The sequence below is a fragment of the Penicillium vulpinum genome, assembly GCF_028829585.1.
Source record: "Penicillium vulpinum strain IBT 29486 chromosome Unknown utg000004l_segment0_segment0, whole genome shotgun sequence".
Lineage (NCBI taxonomy): Eukaryota > Fungi > Ascomycota > Eurotiomycetes > Eurotiales > Aspergillaceae > Penicillium > Penicillium vulpinum.
This window is the reverse complement of record NW_026643244.1, coordinates 5,442,697-5,458,790: the sequence shown is the minus strand read 5'-3', so window position 1 is coordinate 5,458,790 and position 16,094 is coordinate 5,442,697. Positions and strand designations below refer to the sequence as shown.

At 47.7% G+C, this 16,094-nt stretch overlaps 9 protein-coding genes across 9 annotated transcripts; 6 read left to right on the top strand and 3 right to left on the bottom strand.

Annotated features, from left to right (window-relative positions):
• Positions 1 to 34: 34 nt before the first annotated feature.
• N7479_010538 (uncharacterized protein) lies at positions 35 to 1,684 on the top strand (the record flags this gene model as incomplete). The annotated part of the gene is made up of 2 exons (XM_057258229.1): positions 35 to 143; positions 204 to 1,684. The coding sequence occupies 2 exons, from the start codon at positions 35 to 37 to the stop codon at positions 1,682 to 1,684; spliced, it is 1,590 nt and encodes a 529-aa protein (XP_057105687.1).
• A 143-nt stretch (positions 1,685 to 1,827) lies between these two features.
• N7479_010537 (amidohydrolase family protein) lies at positions 1,828 to 3,038 on the bottom strand (the record flags this gene model as incomplete). Its single annotated transcript, XM_057258228.1, has 2 exons — positions 1,828 to 1,988; positions 2,051 to 3,038. 2 exons carry the CDS (start codon positions 3,036 to 3,038, stop codon positions 1,828 to 1,830), a joined length of 1,149 nt encoding a protein of 382 aa, XP_057105686.1.
• A 394-nt stretch (positions 3,039 to 3,432) lies between these two features.
• N7479_010536 (Dimeric alpha-beta barrel) lies at positions 3,433 to 3,747 on the bottom strand (the record flags this gene model as incomplete). The annotated part of the gene is made up of 1 exon (XM_057258227.1): positions 3,433 to 3,747. One exon carries the CDS (start codon positions 3,745 to 3,747, stop codon positions 3,433 to 3,435), a length of 315 nt encoding a protein of 104 aa, XP_057105685.1.
• Positions 3,748 to 4,058: 311 nt separating this feature from the next.
• On the top strand, positions 4,059 to 5,282 carry N7479_010535 (SMP-30/gluconolactonase/LRE family protein; the record flags this gene model as incomplete). Its single annotated transcript, XM_057258226.1, has 1 exon — positions 4,059 to 5,282. The coding sequence occupies one exon, from the start codon at positions 4,059 to 4,061 to the stop codon at positions 5,280 to 5,282; it is 1,224 nt and encodes a 407-aa protein (XP_057105684.1).
• Positions 5,283 to 5,716: 434 nt separating this feature from the next.
• N7479_010534 (isopenicillin N synthase family dioxygenase) lies at positions 5,717 to 6,824 on the top strand (the record flags this gene model as incomplete). The annotated part of the gene is made up of 2 exons (XM_057258225.1): positions 5,717 to 5,773; positions 5,838 to 6,824. 2 exons carry the CDS (start codon positions 5,717 to 5,719, stop codon positions 6,822 to 6,824), a joined length of 1,044 nt encoding a protein of 347 aa, XP_057105683.1.
• A 204-nt stretch (positions 6,825 to 7,028) lies between these two features.
• N7479_010533 (SDR family NAD(P)-dependent oxidoreductase) lies at positions 7,029 to 8,002 on the bottom strand (the record flags this gene model as incomplete). Its single annotated transcript, XM_057258224.1, has 2 exons — positions 7,029 to 7,870; positions 7,930 to 8,002. The coding sequence occupies 2 exons, from the start codon at positions 8,000 to 8,002 to the stop codon at positions 7,029 to 7,031; spliced, it is 915 nt and encodes a 304-aa protein (XP_057105682.1).
• A 1,536-nt stretch (positions 8,003 to 9,538) lies between these two features.
• On the top strand, positions 9,539 to 9,868 carry N7479_010532 (uncharacterized protein; the record flags this gene model as incomplete). Its single annotated transcript, XM_057258223.1, has 1 exon — positions 9,539 to 9,868. One exon carries the CDS (start codon positions 9,539 to 9,541, stop codon positions 9,866 to 9,868), a length of 330 nt encoding a protein of 109 aa, XP_057105681.1.
• Positions 9,869 to 10,642: 774 nt separating this feature from the next.
• N7479_010531 (ferritin-like domain-containing protein) lies at positions 10,643 to 13,544 on the top strand (the record flags this gene model as incomplete). Its single annotated transcript, XM_057258222.1, has 3 exons — positions 10,643 to 11,047; positions 11,112 to 12,277; positions 12,776 to 13,544. The coding sequence occupies 3 exons, from the start codon at positions 10,643 to 10,645 to the stop codon at positions 13,542 to 13,544; spliced, it is 2,340 nt and encodes a 779-aa protein (XP_057105680.1).
• A 1,496-nt stretch (positions 13,545 to 15,040) lies between these two features.
• Positions 15,041 to 15,372, top strand: N7479_010530 (uncharacterized protein; the record flags this gene model as incomplete). Its single annotated transcript, XM_057258221.1, has 2 exons — positions 15,041 to 15,182; positions 15,206 to 15,372. The coding sequence occupies 2 exons, from the start codon at positions 15,041 to 15,043 to the stop codon at positions 15,370 to 15,372; spliced, it is 309 nt and encodes a 102-aa protein (XP_057105679.1).
• Positions 15,373 to 16,094: the final 722 nt, after the last annotated feature.

Sequence of the window (16,094 nt, the reverse complement as noted above, 5' to 3'; positions counted from 1 at the left end):
TCCAAGCTGTGGTCTATTAGAGCCAATTGACAAGATGAAAGCGATAGAACCGTCTAAATCTGGTGTTGCACCTCCAACAAAGCTTCAATTAGCCCTAGCATTGGCTGTTGTCAAGGGAAAACCACCAGGCCAAAGCGTGAAAGGTTGGACGAACATCCAGCTTCTACAGAATTAGACCGTTGATTATTGACTATAAATTCTAGAATACATTTCGCAAATTCGCGGATGCATTAAAAATGCCAACAATTTGGACAAAGTTGTTACGACAGACAAGTTCTTCGACAGCGTCTCCTTCTGGCGACAAGCGTACGAACGGTCCGAGGCAGGACAGAAAAAGCTAGAAGATCAAGTCCATGAGCTCAATCAGCGTATTGAAAGCCTGCTTACCAAACTGCATGTCAAAGTCACTACGAACGACACTGAGAACGACACTGAGACCTTGCCAACAAACAAACGCAAGGCGCCTGCTGCTGGCAAGAATGCCAATAGTTCGAATATGGCTAGAAAACGCACAAAGCTGCCACGAAATATGCAGGAAACCATCCCATTGATAGATGATGACGATGACTCAGGAGAGGAAGATGGTATTTCGCTCCTCTTTCATATACTACTCATGATGATAACTAATGTCATTGCAGACTTGTGCCTAAACAAGCAGCTATATACCGTCCAAAAAGCCCTGCAAAGAAGAACAAACAGCAGTTCTGAGGCCGATTCTCTGGCTATAGATGCAGTCACCCTCTGTAAAGCGGCAGAGCAGAGATTAATCCAAAATATCCAAAACGAGAGCAGTATGATGGAGCAGAGCCCTTCCCAAAGCGAGCAGGTCAATATGCCAGACACAGATTCTGTTATAAATGCTGTGACAATTGCTTTCCATCTCATGCATAAAGCGTTGCACAAAATGGCCGGGGTCGAGAATGGCACGCAGCACCAAGCTCAGGTCATCTACTACTTAGTAGGTCTGTTTGAATCAATCATGACCGCACTCACTTTGCATTGCACTGCAATCTCAAAGCAAAAGCCTGTCAACAAAAACACCGAATCGGGCGGAGGCCCAAATTTTTCCACGGAACCTGATGAACAAAACAAAGTCACAAATGAAAAGAGCCCATCTACCAAGAATGAGATAACCTGTCGCCTCGCAGACCTGCTCTGCACAATGAGCCTCTCCCTCAATCTAACTCGTACCAAAGACCAAGAAGTAATGGAAGGGTTTCTCTTCCTTGTCCTCAACCGCATGGGTAAAATGTTAGCTCTCCACGTTTTCCATGATCTGCGACTGCCAATGGGTATCTGCCCTGGGATGACATTCCCAGATGGCCTGGAAGCAATGACTGACGAGGGCGTTATGCCAAACGAGGCACAACTCGAAGCCAAGTATCTCGTTCGGCTTCTGGACAGAATGCTTAATGCCGAGGCCCTTGAATCGCCCCTCGAGGCATCGGCTGCTCGTCAATCTGTGACAAATGCGAAAGATCGTCTGCAAAAGTCCCTCCTCCGGGCTGTATTTGGACCTGATGAGCATCTGTTTCGAGAGGGTCTGCGGCGTCCGCATACTCCGCCTCCTCAGGTACTTGACAGTCAACAGATGGATCAGGACAAATTTTCGGATTGGCTTACACAAGAACTGTGGCGGCTTGTTGGTTGGGATGTGTTAAGGAAGGTACTTCCTCCGAACTAAAGCCCCCGATGGTGGGATTTGTACTCATTGTGCTACATTCTTTTTACGTTCGTTCCCCTTTATCGCTTTATACCCTAGTTGTTATTGGTGTGATTATATGCGCAGACCCGTATAACGATATTTATGCTAAATAGTATATGTGCTTATTCGAGTTTCAAAATACGAGCAGCATTGCCACCCAGAACAGCGGCCACGGCCTCATTTTCTCCCTCGAAAGTGGCATCAATAGCCTTATAATTGGTCGTGACACTGATCCATTCCTTCTCACCCTCATTTAGAGGCGGGAAGAACGGATGATCGGTACCTGTGAAATATATTAGCTTGATATAATCCCAACCATACCGACAATAGAACTAGAAAACTTACCGAACATAAGACGATCAGTACCTCCAGCAGCAACAGCAGCCTTGAGCCCAGCAGTCCCGTAAACAACAGCATCAAGGAAGATATTTGTCTTCAAAATCTCCCAAATACTCCTCTGCGGGCCAGGAACATCGCCACCATGCTCCACAAACTTCCGCTCATGCATAATACAGCTCTCGATGCGCCCAGCCAAAAATGGCAAAGTACCACCCGAATGAGCCAGCAAGATCTGCAGCCGCGGGAACTTATCAAAGACACGGGACAACAGCATGCGGGTAACCGCAATAGTTGTCTCGAGCGGGAAGCCAAGAGCCAAGGGGAGGACATGACCGTAGCGCTTTGTCACCTCAGAGCCACCAAACGCCTCATCGGGAAGACCATAATGAGGATGCAAGAAGAGCAGGAACTGGGTTTCCTCAAGCGCAGCCCAAACAGGACCAAGCGCTTCATCATCGAGACCATTTCCCAGCCCTGATGTCCCCATAATTACGCCACGGATATGAGGCAAGGTCTTAAGTCTCTTGATTTCATTAACAATGATATCCGCGCTAGGTGCGCTCAGCGGCAAAGTCGCAAATGCAAACAAAGTTGACCGCCCCTTGAGAGGGAGATTGTTGTCCGGGTCAGTGGACTTATTGTTCTGAGCACATGTCTCCTCTAGATCGTTGTTGATGCGCTCAGCCCATTGCTGGGCTTCGGCAGGATCGAGGAAGTCCAGCCAGGGATTTGCGAGAGAGATCACGCTGCAATCAATGCCATGCTGTTTCATGAAGCTTAGCTTGACATTGATGTCGGAGTAGGATGTATCGACAGGACGACCGCGCTCGTCGATTGGAATTGATGGGTCATCGTCTGATGATAGGATGATCAGGCGCGGTTCTCCACTTTTTGGGTCGTGGATGTAGGGGACAGTTTTGCGAGCGCGTAGCATCGCCATGTACGATGGGGGGTATACATGAGTGTGGACATCAACTACTAGAGGACGAGACATTTCGAGATATGCAAAATAAAATTGGATAGAAAGGAGAAAGGAAGAGAGGAATAGAAAGAGTATGCAGGTGAGGGGAGAGAGTACATAGATAAGAGCGGGGATGCCCCTCTCTCCTGGGGGGATGTTACAATTTCATTTATCTCCGATAAGTCTGGTCTTTTCATCTTACGTATTTTGAAGGATTCGAAGGATTGCAATTTGAATGTGAAACGTGCTATCAGTAAAGATATATATAGCTTCTCATTAGAAATGCCAAGGTCCTTTCAAGTCTCGTTATAATCCGATTTATTTCATTGATTCATTGGTAACATGAATTGAATAGTCGCTGTATATCAATTTCAGCACCCAGACACTCAGTAGCACAACGTTGCACATACACCATCGACGATCAAATTTAAAGTTGAGAACCAGCCAGAGTGACGGGCTTCGAGTTGGTGAAGTTGGGGATATCGGCGAACACCTCCACAGTGCCAGGGGCCTGCAGAGCAGCCTTCAAGGAGTCCTCACTCTCCCACTCGAGGGTGGCCATGATCAGGAACTCAGATCGCGAGCCATCGAACGCGGTGGGATACTTGGTGACCTTCCAGCTGATCAGGCCATGGGGCTTCCATGTGGCTTCAACGAGGGGCATGTGGGTTTTCATGTAGTAGGGCTCATCGAACTGGATGTCGGGATTATTGGGGTACATGACAATAGAAGAGAAAGTCATCTTGGCGATTGGGAAAGGTATTGAAAAAATAGAGAGATAGTGTAAAGTGAAAATGAAGTTGTGAAGAGAGAGAAATAAACAGCCAATGTCTTCCAGTGACCTTCCGGGGTCCCACTAACCGGCGGGGCAATCGGGCAGATTATTAATCGAGATGGGCTACGGGCGGGGCCGGGAGATGTGGACCTCCGAACCCTGTCCAGGTGAGCCTCAGACTCCCGGTTCTTTGTGGATATAAAAATCCATGTTACTTTGCATATTCCATACATATTCAGAATACTATCTCATTCCCATCTATTTATCCCAAATCCACAATGTCGGCAACTCGAATTCTAAGCCCTCGAGCTGTGGTACGGGCTTTGATTGTGCTCGGAATTGCCATTTTCTACAAAGCATATGTACACAACATCATCTTTCTCATAATCGGTGTCGGCCGAGATATCCAATCAATTGACGAATTCCCATTGACCTGCACTCGCCTTGAGCACCCTCTCCTAGAAGCATGTGAGGATATGTGGTTAGACGATCAAGGACGCAAACTATACGCAGCATGCAGCACTATAGATTCTAGACAGGGATGGAATCCGAGTGGCAGCAAATTCAACATTTCCGCAAGATCCCGCACAGATCATATCGCAGTGTTGGATATTGACCGACCCGGCCCAGACGGAATGTACGGCCTCCACAAGCTCAACCTTGGTGGTTTCCTTGGCGATTTGGATCTACATGGATTCAACGCGCGCAGTATTGAAGGCAGACTTCGATTCTGGTTGATCAATCACAGACCTCCAGTCCATCCTACAACACGGGAGCTGCTTGATTCCCCGAGCCTTGGAGCGAATTCCACAATTGAGATATTTGATTTGGACGATGCTTCAGAGACACTCGAGTATGTCAAAACTATAGCCAGCGAGGCGATCATCTCACCTAACGACTTGGCCGTTGACGATGATGGTCTGGGGTTCGTAATTACCAATGATCGCAGCACCAAGGTTGGTGCTTTCGTGGATTTGGGAATGTTGATTGGCTCAGGAAGTCTCACCTATTGTCGATCTGACACTGGAAAGTGCCATGTCGCTGCCAACAAAGGGTTTTCCTTTGCTAATGGCATTGCGCAAGAGAATGGGCTTTACTATGTTGCTCATTCAGTGACTGGAATCGTGACAGTCCATAAATTAGTTGGCGACCAGCTGGTTCAAGTTGACAAAATCTACACGGGATACCCAATAGATAATCTGTCGCTCGACGCAGATGGGAACCTACTGGCTGCCGCAATTCCGAATGCTATTGCGTTTATGAAGTCTATGGACGACCCACGCAGGGTTGTTGCCCCTGCTACCGTTCTCGCTATTAATGGAATAGCCACTCAGTTGCGAACTCACAGCGGGAAGGATTGTGAGGTCTCGAAGCTTGTGGAGGACAAAAACGCCAAATGGCTTCCTACTTCGACTGTTGTGGTGCGCGATGCTAAGTCGCATCGCTTATTCCTTGGGGGAGCTATGTCACCATTCATCACGATATGTGAGCAGCGCATTTAGTCACTTTTTTGCTTGCTCTTTAATGCAGGGGTCACCGTGGAGGGGGTTGGAGGGGATGGAGAGGGGTGGAGCGGGAGAGGTGGAGTGCTTCTCAAGTCCAAATATGGCAGTCAAAGAAAATGTCTGATAGCCAATGTAATATTAGAATAGACAACTCAACAGAAACAGTCAGATAGACACATCCATGTACATAACCAAAGCAGATGTCAGCATTTAAATGCTTATCTGATGGCTTATCTGCCCATACGGCTCTTATCTTCCTGATGTATGTAGCTGACCTATGATCTTCCTAGGTTTCCCCGACTTTCCCCTCTTCTTTAGATCTTCCCTTTTCGCCTGAACAGAAACTCACTTTGCAGGCCCTTGCTCTCTCAGATTTCTACAGTGACAGTTCATACCAATTCCCAGGACCCCTCTACGAAATGACTTCCAACATGTCCCCAGGCCATGCTGTGTCTGCTGCAGTAGACAAGGATGACTTGAAGATACCGGTATGCTCTCTCTCACAATTATTTCACAATTATTTCAAGACACGACTAATGGAATCTCTTCTAGCTGATTGACTTTGGCCCATTCTTCACGGGTACTCCATCTGATAAACATGCCGTCGCTCTCTCCATAACTCAAGCCTTCAAAACATCCGGCTTCCTCTACCTAAAGGCGCATGGGATTCCACCATCCGTGGTGTCCGGGGTATTTGCGTCATCTGCGCGTTTCTTCGCCCGCCCCCAGAGCGAGAAGGATTCTCTGGGCTGGACGACCCCACAGTCGAACCGTGGTTACGTCGCCATTGGGCGGGAGAAGCTAACCACCGTCGACGAAACAGATGGAGTCGATACTCTGCGTGCGTCCGCACCGGACATCAAGGAAACTATGGAACTTGGTCGCGAGGGAGTCGAGGGCCTGCCCAATCGCTGGCCCGATCATCTCGACGAAGAAGGAAAAGAATTCAAAAGAACTATGCAATCATTCTTTGAAATGGGAAAGACCCTACATAAGCATATCATGCAGGCCATTGCATTGGGAATGAGCTTGCCAGAGCATTTCTTCGACGACTCTGTCAATGCTGGTGACAATAATCTCCGTCTGCTTCACTATCCTCCCGTCAGCAAAGAAGTCTTCAAAAATAACCCTAACCAAGTGCGCGCCGGTGAGCACAGCGACTATGGTTCAATTACTTTGCTTTTCCAGGATCGACATGGTGGTCTGCAAGTACGCAGTCCGAAAGGAACATTCGTGGATGCGACTCCCATTGCTGATACCATTGTTGTGAATGCGGGGGATCTTCTCGCTCGATGGTCCAATGACACCATCAAGAGTACCCGTCATCGGGTCATTCAGCCACCCATGCCTGAAGGCTCTGAGAATGATGCTTCGGATTATCCTGCTCGGTACAGCATAGCGTATTTCTGCCAGCCCAACAACGATAAACTGATCGAAGCACTCCCGGGAACCTTCGGCGAAGAAATGCAAGTGGCCAAGAAATACTCGCCGATTACTTCGGGCGACTATCTGATCCAGCGATTGACAGCGACTTACTGAGTAGTTGGACAATGACTTTGAGATTGTCGTTGGCCCGGTGGATATCATTTTTGTTTCGTGCGTTTCATTTGCGTTTCACTCAGCGATAATTTATTCATATCTGGACATCAAGCAGTCTACAATGTCTATCTTCATTCAATCTCAAACCTATAGAGTCTAAATTTATGTATACCCAAACTGCATCTAGCCCAAAAAGAACCCCATTCAGTAGACAGCAGGCACAACAGAAATCCGACCGCCATCAGTAACCAAGATATTGCCATTGATATAACCACCCGAGTTACTAGCCAGCCAAACAATCAAACCCGCAAAGTCCTCCTCACTACCACCACGGGTAGCAGGGACCATTTCCTTCGGGAACGAGCCATCAGAAATAGCAGGACCCTGAATACCGGAGCCCTGGAAGATCTCGGTTGACATATCCGAGTAGTAAAGACCAGGCGTGATGCCATTGACGCGAATATTGTAATAAGCAAACGCAGTAGAAAGCATCTTGACCAGATGAGTCGTAGCTGCCTTGGAAGCGTTATACGCAAAGCTATACGGCACTTTGCGCATAAACCCAGCAATGGAGCTCGTGATAATAACCTGCGCAGTCGGAGGAGCAAGAACATTCTGCTGCGGCGCAGGGCGGCGCTTATTCGCCGCCTCAAGTAGAGGCAAGAACGCGAGAACCGTGTAATAAGCCCCGGTAACATTCACGTTCATCACGTTGTTGAACTCCTCCATGGGGACGTTGAAGAGTTCATCGCGGACTTGCGATAGTGGCGGGAGCGACCCGTCTTCTGCGGGTTGTGGGGGCTTCATTTGCGCGCCCATTACGCCGCTGTTAGCGATCAGGAGATCGACGTGTGTTGTTTGCGCTGCGACAGCATTGTAGGCTGCCTCGAGTGATTCTTTCGAGGTGATGTCGCATTGGATCGGGATGACTGTGCCGTTAATGGTTTGTGCGGCGGTTTCTTGTAGCGCCTCCTCGCGTCGGCCTAGGATGAAGATCTTGGAGACTTCATTGGCGTCCAGGGCTTTGGTCATGATACGCCCGAGGCCTGGGTTTGTATTAGCTTATCTGTGTATGCATGTATCTGTGGGATGTGAGGGTTCTTACCACTTCCGCCTCCGGTGATCACGACCACCCGGTCCTTGACTGAGAATAGGTTCGATGCCTGGAGATGAGCCATGACTGTTGGTTGGTCGATTGGAGGGGTTGGAATAAAGGGGAATAGAGCTGATGATAATGTATTCTACAGGAATTAGCCATCAACGCCCCACGATACCGTCATTCTAGGGGTTCCCCTCTTTCGATCGGCATCGCTGCCGATAATAGATTATAGCGCGGAAGAACGCCGACCTTCCATTCATTTCGATTATAAATCTGCGTTTTGCGCCTCGGGAGAAGTGCAAGGGTTTCGTGAACACTTATACTGAATATTGAGACTATTAGTAATATTGTACATTTCCATAGATAGGGAAGATCTGTGTTAGATATCTATGTCCAATTTTTGCGTTTACAATAAAGAATTGCGGTTGTTCGATGCTTTGTAAATAGCGGTGGCGACGCAGATAGCAGCTGTGGCTACTGGGCCTAGGCCACTTCAAATGCTTGTTCAGATCTCCGACACTTGGGGCCAGCTATTCGCAGGCATAGGTACATATGTAGATTTTCATAGGTCCCCTCGAAAGCGCTCTTGGTGCAGTAACAGTACTGCATGGTGTTAATTTGACATAAGCCTTGCCCTGATCTACACGGGTGATCTCTGCCGAGCGGGAAACAACATCCATATTAGCCCACTTGCTCATGTATAACTACAAAGTACGGAGTACTATGCAACCACGTTCCACTTTTTGAGATCACTAGCGGTCTGATCAACTTAATCGGGGCTTCTGCTTCTAGACCATTATACAGGCCTATGCCAGCGGTCTAGCCTGCATGGTAATAATTGCTGCATCTGGCCAGGACGGTTTTATTTCTATATGATGCATTGAGTAATAGTGTCACTTGGAGCCCAATGCACTCAATAACTTGATAATATCTCCAAGCCTATGATCAGGGTTTATCCAGTGTGCTAATCATAGAATACGAACTTCGTATAAAAGGCCCCATCAAGAGGCGGAAACTAGTTGCGGGAACGTCTGTCGATTATCCACTTTCCCCCACTCGATGGAGCCTGAGACGAGTCAGATTCCTGTACGTTTAACTAGGTGCTTCTGGACAGACTATATACTGGCTTCAATTGGTTGATATGATTTGATCCTACGCTCGGTTAGAAAGTCCACTGCAGGTTTCAAGCTAGGCCAATTTTCGACAATGCTCCTACCATATACCGATCCGAGTATCAATTACAATATACACCCCAAGAAGCTGCATATATGCTGCAGCAAGACGAAACAAGCGGTGAAGAAGCAAAGTCGAAGGAGTTGTGGAACTTTTATTTTCTTTGTGCCCCGTATTCATTTCTTTGTACTCCGTAAATTTAGACACACCGTCACGAATATAGCGGTAACTTATGCATCTACGGCTGGGAGACACGGCAGATCTCATCTTTGCTTCTTCTGGACACATAAATGTCAGTTGAAAGAAGCAAAAAAATTCCCCACAACTCCCCTCTTCCCCTTTCCCCTTTCTCTCGCCTGGGCAACTCCCGAGATCCACGCCACCAAAAGCCCAGTAAGCACCCTTTTCTAAATATTACAGGTCGACTACTGACGAGCCAGTCATGCCTCAATGGATCGGATCTCTAACCAGCCACAATGGCAATTCTCTGGCTGGCGTATTCATGATTAACGGCGAGCCATGGGTATTCGAGAAGAACGCTCGCGGTAAACCAGCAGCTCCATTTCAACGAGCCCCTGCAGTCGTGAATATCCCTTGGAAGGAGCTCGAAAGTATTCGACAGTCCCTGCAGAGCCGTGAGCCTTTCACCGCGACTATTATGGGCTCTACTATGGAGATTATTTGGTCTAATGGTGTGAGGATCACTGCCAATGTGCCCCATTGTGACACCTATGGTTACCTTTCGGGTGAGGGTGGCTGGCGGACGCAATGAAGTCTGGTGCCTATAGAGTTAGGTTGTTGAACCCCTCTAGCATTGTGTCTGATATTGCGACTTCAGGACTATCTATATCGGAAAGATTGACTGATTATGGATTCCATCGAGCAATTCTATTTCTACAATTTCTACAGATTCCGACAGCTTTGTAGTAATTCAACCACTTTTCATCGTTATGTATTTATTATGCTGATAGTTCAAGGTTTCGTATAGCCCCTTGTTCTCAAAAAATATCCGGCATCGTCCGGCCGGATTCGATTTCCACCCCCACAGATATCTCGAATTGTACGTTGGTCTCTTCGGGTCCATGGGATGTTTACAGGGGAAGCATACTCCGACGTCATCTGTTGCCGAAGCATGCCGGGGCTGTTCTCTAAGTGTGAATTGCAGTATTTCGCAACTACTTGACAGCCAAGTGTACAAGAAACGCCCCCTCGAGAATAAATTGGGATTACAAAGAACCTTAGCATTACCGTGCGGCAATTCACCATTCGGAATTTATCCCCGTTCAAAGCTACCCACATCTCAAACATGAATATGGTGTCTTCAACCATTGTGCGATTCTCTTACAAAACCAAGGACCCCGACTTTGCATTGCCTTGGCTGAGTGTTTATTGTTGAATATTGGCCGAAGTGACATTGTATGTGCTCTACGCAAGGTCCGTATCTATCCGACGGCTTTCAACAATATAATTAACCCAATTCTTTGATGACTAGTGACAAAAAGGCTTCTTCTGTCTTGAATCAAAGAAATCTCAACCTTGAGCAGAGATGATCTGGAACAGTGTCATTCTGTTGAGCCTGTTGAGCTCACTTCCTTTTGCAGCTTCGTCTCCAAAGAAACATCACGATGCTGTGACTACATCCATTGACCCGCCACCGGCAGCTCAAATTGCAGATAATGAATCGGCTTCAGCGCCGCCACTTCGAAGTTACAATAGTTCCAAGCCGCATACACCTTTTGCTGGAACTCCGACTACTACAGGTGCGCTGACAGCTTCTTCAATCGGAACGGGCATCCCTCCCGGAGGCGTTGCAGCCGGAGCCACAGCGTATCCCGGTGATGGAAGCCTCCACCATGCGGAACCTGCTCCATATGTCCCGGCAGGTGGTGTCGGGACCAACGGAAGCATACCTGTCTACAACACGAAGAGTGATTTCGACTATGAGTCCTTAGTATGCATCCGCACTAAATTGGCAAAGCAGCGTTGTAGCCCAGAAGCTAACCTACAACCAATAGGCTCTTGCTCTATACCAAGAATGGATCGAGCTCGATCTGTTCCGAGATGGACTTAGGCGTTTCGATGATTCAGCCTTCCGAGCTGCCGGTCTGGGCGCTTCAGATCGTGAGTTGATCGCATTCATGGCGGAGCAAGAGATAGGCCACGCCACTATGCTCAGCAACATTCTCGGAGCGCGCGCCCCACAGCAGTGCAGCTATATCTACCCGTACACGAACGTCAAGGAGTTCATCGACTTCTGCCAGAAACTCACTCGCTGGGGAGAATCTGGCGTGTATGGGTTCTTGGCTCATCTTGACTCGCGCGAGGCAGCCACTCTTTTGACACAAGCTATCACCACGGAAGCGCGACAGCAAATGATCTTCCGCCAGTTCGAGGGTCTCTTCCCGATGGTCGAGTGGTTCGAAGCTGGTATTCCGCAGTCCTGGGCCTGGACGTTGCTGGCACCTTTCATCAGCTCTTGTCCTGAAAATCAGACTCGCTTGATTTGGCAAAATTTCCCAACGCTGATGGTGGTCAATGAGCCGGATCCGTGGATTGTGGGGACTACTCGCAATCTTTCTTCGAGTAACAACCGAACTTCGGGGTACAATTTTACTAAGATTGCGGATCAAATTTCAAGACTCAACACGACTTCCGGGTTCAATCAGACCGCGGGATTCATGTTTAATCAAACTACCGGAATCAATAATACTGTCGGACCAGGCGTCAGTATCCCCAAGTCACCAAAAGGCTCCGGAAGATACAACTCGTCTATTTCAGGTGTCGGCTGCCCTGCCCCTGTTAGCAAAACTCGTCCAGTACCTCTCACGGCTCCGGGTCGTCGGGTACTGTTGCAGTGGGATCTTCCTGGGAAGAAAGTTGGTCCCAACAATAGCTACATCACCACAACAGAGACCAAAGCTGGTAGCGCGAAGTATGTGATTTGGGTGTCGCAATTGAATATTACATACACCCCTCTGCATGTTGTCAATGGTACCAACAGCACCAGCAGCACAAACAGTACTGATATCACCAACAACACCAACATCGCCAAGAGTACCGACAGTGCCAACAGCACCGCTGATGGCATTCGAGGATATACTATCCAGCCCAACTTTGAAACATACCAGGGTGACCCAGCTTTCAATGGTACCATTTTTATCGCTATCACAGACAGCGATCCGTATGTGAGCCCGTTCAATCTGAGCTTGATTGACCCACATGTGGTTGCCGGTCCAGCTGTGTACCAGGCTGGTTGAATGAGTGGTCAGTCCGTGTATTTATTGGGCGTGTCAAAGGGTGCAGAGAATTAGCAGGATCTTTGAATTTATAAAAGTTTGTTTTCGTATAACTCAAGTCTAAAAAAATATAGATCTATAAATATAAATGTAGAGTTGATTAACAGGCGATCGCCTTAACCCCGATTCATGGGGCTTATCGCCGAGCTGTCAACCTCATTTTTCCACGTCAGTGTTTGTTAACTTTGTGTCCCGCCGCTCATAATCCCTCCACACCAGCCTAAACAAGATGGAAACACCAAGGAATCGTAAACAGCGCCGCGCAGCAGCTGGATCTTCCTCCAGAAACAACGAGCCCGAAATCCCCATGGCCCATCCCACACGCAGTGATCCGACCAAAAATAAACCAACTGTTGAGCGAACACTATATGACATCATCGCAGAGCGACAAAGCGCACTCCATCAAAAGGGGGATCAATTCCAGCTTCGGTAGAAGCTCAGGGCATACCGACCCAGTCAGAGGGAACCCGATTCGTGACGGTCGACGCGTCCGGGAACTTGGTTGACACCCACGGCGACATCAGCAGCCATCTCTCATCTTCCACGCAAAAGAAGACCAAGAAGAGTAAAAAGGGCACAAATGGCAGCGCTGTCGAGCAACCGGACTCCGAATCCGAACCCGATAAACCTCTCCCACCATTCCTCGACACAATTCTCCTTTCGATACCTCTTACAACCCTCCACCTCACCCTAAGCTACCTCGCAGCCCACCAATACGCCGAAAGAATCGAACTGCCAAAACTCTTCAAAGAATCCCTGACAACCGCTTTCCCTCTCCTTACTTTCTTCGTCCACCTAGCACATGGTCATATCATCTCTTTCGGAAAGCGCGGGTCAAAGAATGCAAAGGCAGAGCCTGTTCCTTCTTTGTTCCCATTGACAAGTGATAAGTTCACCTTTTCCTTCCTGCGAAAGCTGGTTTTCCCGCCTGCGTTGCGGACTTGGGTCTTTCTTCCTATTGCTGCGGTGCTGGGCGCCCATCTTATCGCTATCACGAATGGAGAGCCGTACTATGCGGTTATGAAGAAAGCGCCTGCTGTTGGAACTATTTGGATTTGGTGTATTCTAGAGTTGTCATTTGGGGCAGCTGTGCTTGGGGCGTTGGGACCGTTGGTTTGGGGGGTTTGGTGGATGGGGTATGGTATTTTTTGAGGGTGGGGATGGAGAGTAGTTATGGGGAGTATGTATGTACTTTAAAGAATGGTTGTATAAGATAGACTTGCATTGGGAAGGAATTCCAATTCCTTCGATGAAGATCGGAAATGGAATATCACATAATGAGTTTCATTAATCCATCCCACGCTGTAGAATAACAAAACATCTATAAAGACATTGATCCAACTTTGAAACAAACCACATCTAACACAGAAATACTGAAATAAGCATAGAGAGGCATAACACAATGGCAGCAGCCATGTCATTCAATCCTAAGAGAATGTCGCAAAAATTAAGAAAAACCCAATAAACCCCCTCCAACAACCTAACGCCCTATACTCCGTACATATGTACCACCGACATGAACACCACAAACATGCCAGTAAGAATCCTTTTTCAAAGATATTGTACATTCGCCAGAAACACTTTTCAAAATATACTCAGGTATGATCCGCTGCAGTATTGCGACAACTTGTCATAATGAGAACATATATACGTAGATATATAGTGATATATACATATCCTCTCTCCGCTATACCGTTATACCTGGCATCTTAAATTCCTGAATTTTTTATATTTATACCAAAAGCAGAAATGGCAGGACCAGAAATCTTAAACAGCTACCTCGACCTTGGGGGTAGCTTCCTCAAAGACTTACCAAATTCAATTAAAAGATATCAATACGAAGGAGAGTCTCCCTTTCTCCGGATCTTTAATCGAGAACTTCATCACTACGAATCCTCGGGATATGCAACGAGCAAGTTTATCCTATTCCATACGAGTCGAGAAACGATTGAAACACTATTCAATCCAAACGAGGAACTAACTACTCTTGTGAGAAACTGTTCCTCTTTTGATCTTGATGAGCAACTCATCCTCGTCAGAATGCCTGATTTGCCACATGTGTGCGCAACTCATGCAGTAGGCGAGGCAATCATAGCAGCTCTCTCGCCAATGGGGCTATCTGGTAGCCTAAAAACATACGCCAACGCAACTATACGCGGAGAAGCGAAAGGGAAGCAACCTGACAATGGCTGGGCCCCTAAAAGGCTACCGGCTGGTTATCCAAAGAGGCCCTCAGTTGTTTTAGAGGTTGCGTGGTCCGAGTCAGATTCAAAATTGAATTCTGATGTTCGATTCTGGTTAAACCCAGCCGACGGAAATGCGAGGATTTGTCTAACTCTAACATTAGATAGACACAAACCAGAAATCAGGATTGAGAAATGGTGCCTGCAGCATGGAAGACCTCATCGCTTACAGAGTATCTGGGTGACTAAAGTGTCAGACCGGATAAGCGTCATAAATCACCCTCTTATCATACCATTCGAAGATTTATTCCTCTGTTCACCATCTATACCGGCCGAAAAAGATGTTTAAATCTCACAACCAGCCTTTGAACGGATTGCAGAGGAAGTATGGGATGATCAAGGGATCTAAGCCTTAACTCCGTCCTCCGCATCCCCTTCCCCCCCCAGTCCAAGACTGCTTAACCCATGGCCCTCAGCGCAGCAGCGCTAGTCGTCTTGACCTTCATCCTCCCTTCTGCCTACCGCAACTACAAAGTCTTCAAAGCCTACGGCCCGGGCATAACGCGCTGTTTCGGCCATTCGGGCGCGAGATTCTCAGCACGAATGAGTATGTAAAACGCATTGTGGCAGCTAAGGGACATGGGAAGGGTGATGAGGGGTTTTTATTATTCTTTGAGGAGGACCTTGGGAGCCGATATGGGGAAGAGAGGCGATCCTCCATCCTATCGGAAGAGCAGGCAAACTCCGTACAAATCATTCCTCTGAAGTCCAGTCCCAATGTCCGAACGCCACGATGACCCCCTTCTTCACTACGGAGTGCTCACCTACTAATGCGACTACCCTGAAACAAGAAATCGTTGACACGATTTTCAGCGTGCGCAAACTCCGTCTAATTGTCATCATTCCTGCACAACGTCGCTGCGCTGGCAGCCTTGGCGTTCCTTTTCATCCGATCCTTTCTCACCGACTGGGATAGCCATAGTATACAGTGGGGCCTTTCCGTGGAGGCACGTACCAGGCCAACGGCAGACCTTCATCGAGATAGATATCACCACGTATCCGAGTCTGCGCAGGAGCGAGAGCGAGACTTCGCCTTCCCTGTTTATGTGCTTAATTCCGATCTTGACGGGAAAAATTCGCAGTTCTATAGATATTCTACCAGGGCTACCAATAACCCTCGAGGACTGATTGAGGAGCTTGCAGGATTGTGTTTGATGTGACCGTTATTGGTTTCATACGTTCTACATGCATGTACAGAGCGATTCCTCGATTTGAATTAGTGCTTGAATTTTGAATTTTCTGAGTAGTTTGCTCTGGTTTTTTCTAGCTTCTTCTCGATATAGACCTAAACCCTACTGAGGCTGTGGATTTGACAGGTCGTAGACACTCCGTCCGAGCTTTTTCAATGCATATGTCAACAAATAAAAGAAATACAAATGCACTCACACCCAACAAATAAATGATATAATTTTTCAGTCCTCGTGATTCGGATATTTAGCTATATTCGAGTGGCTTGATA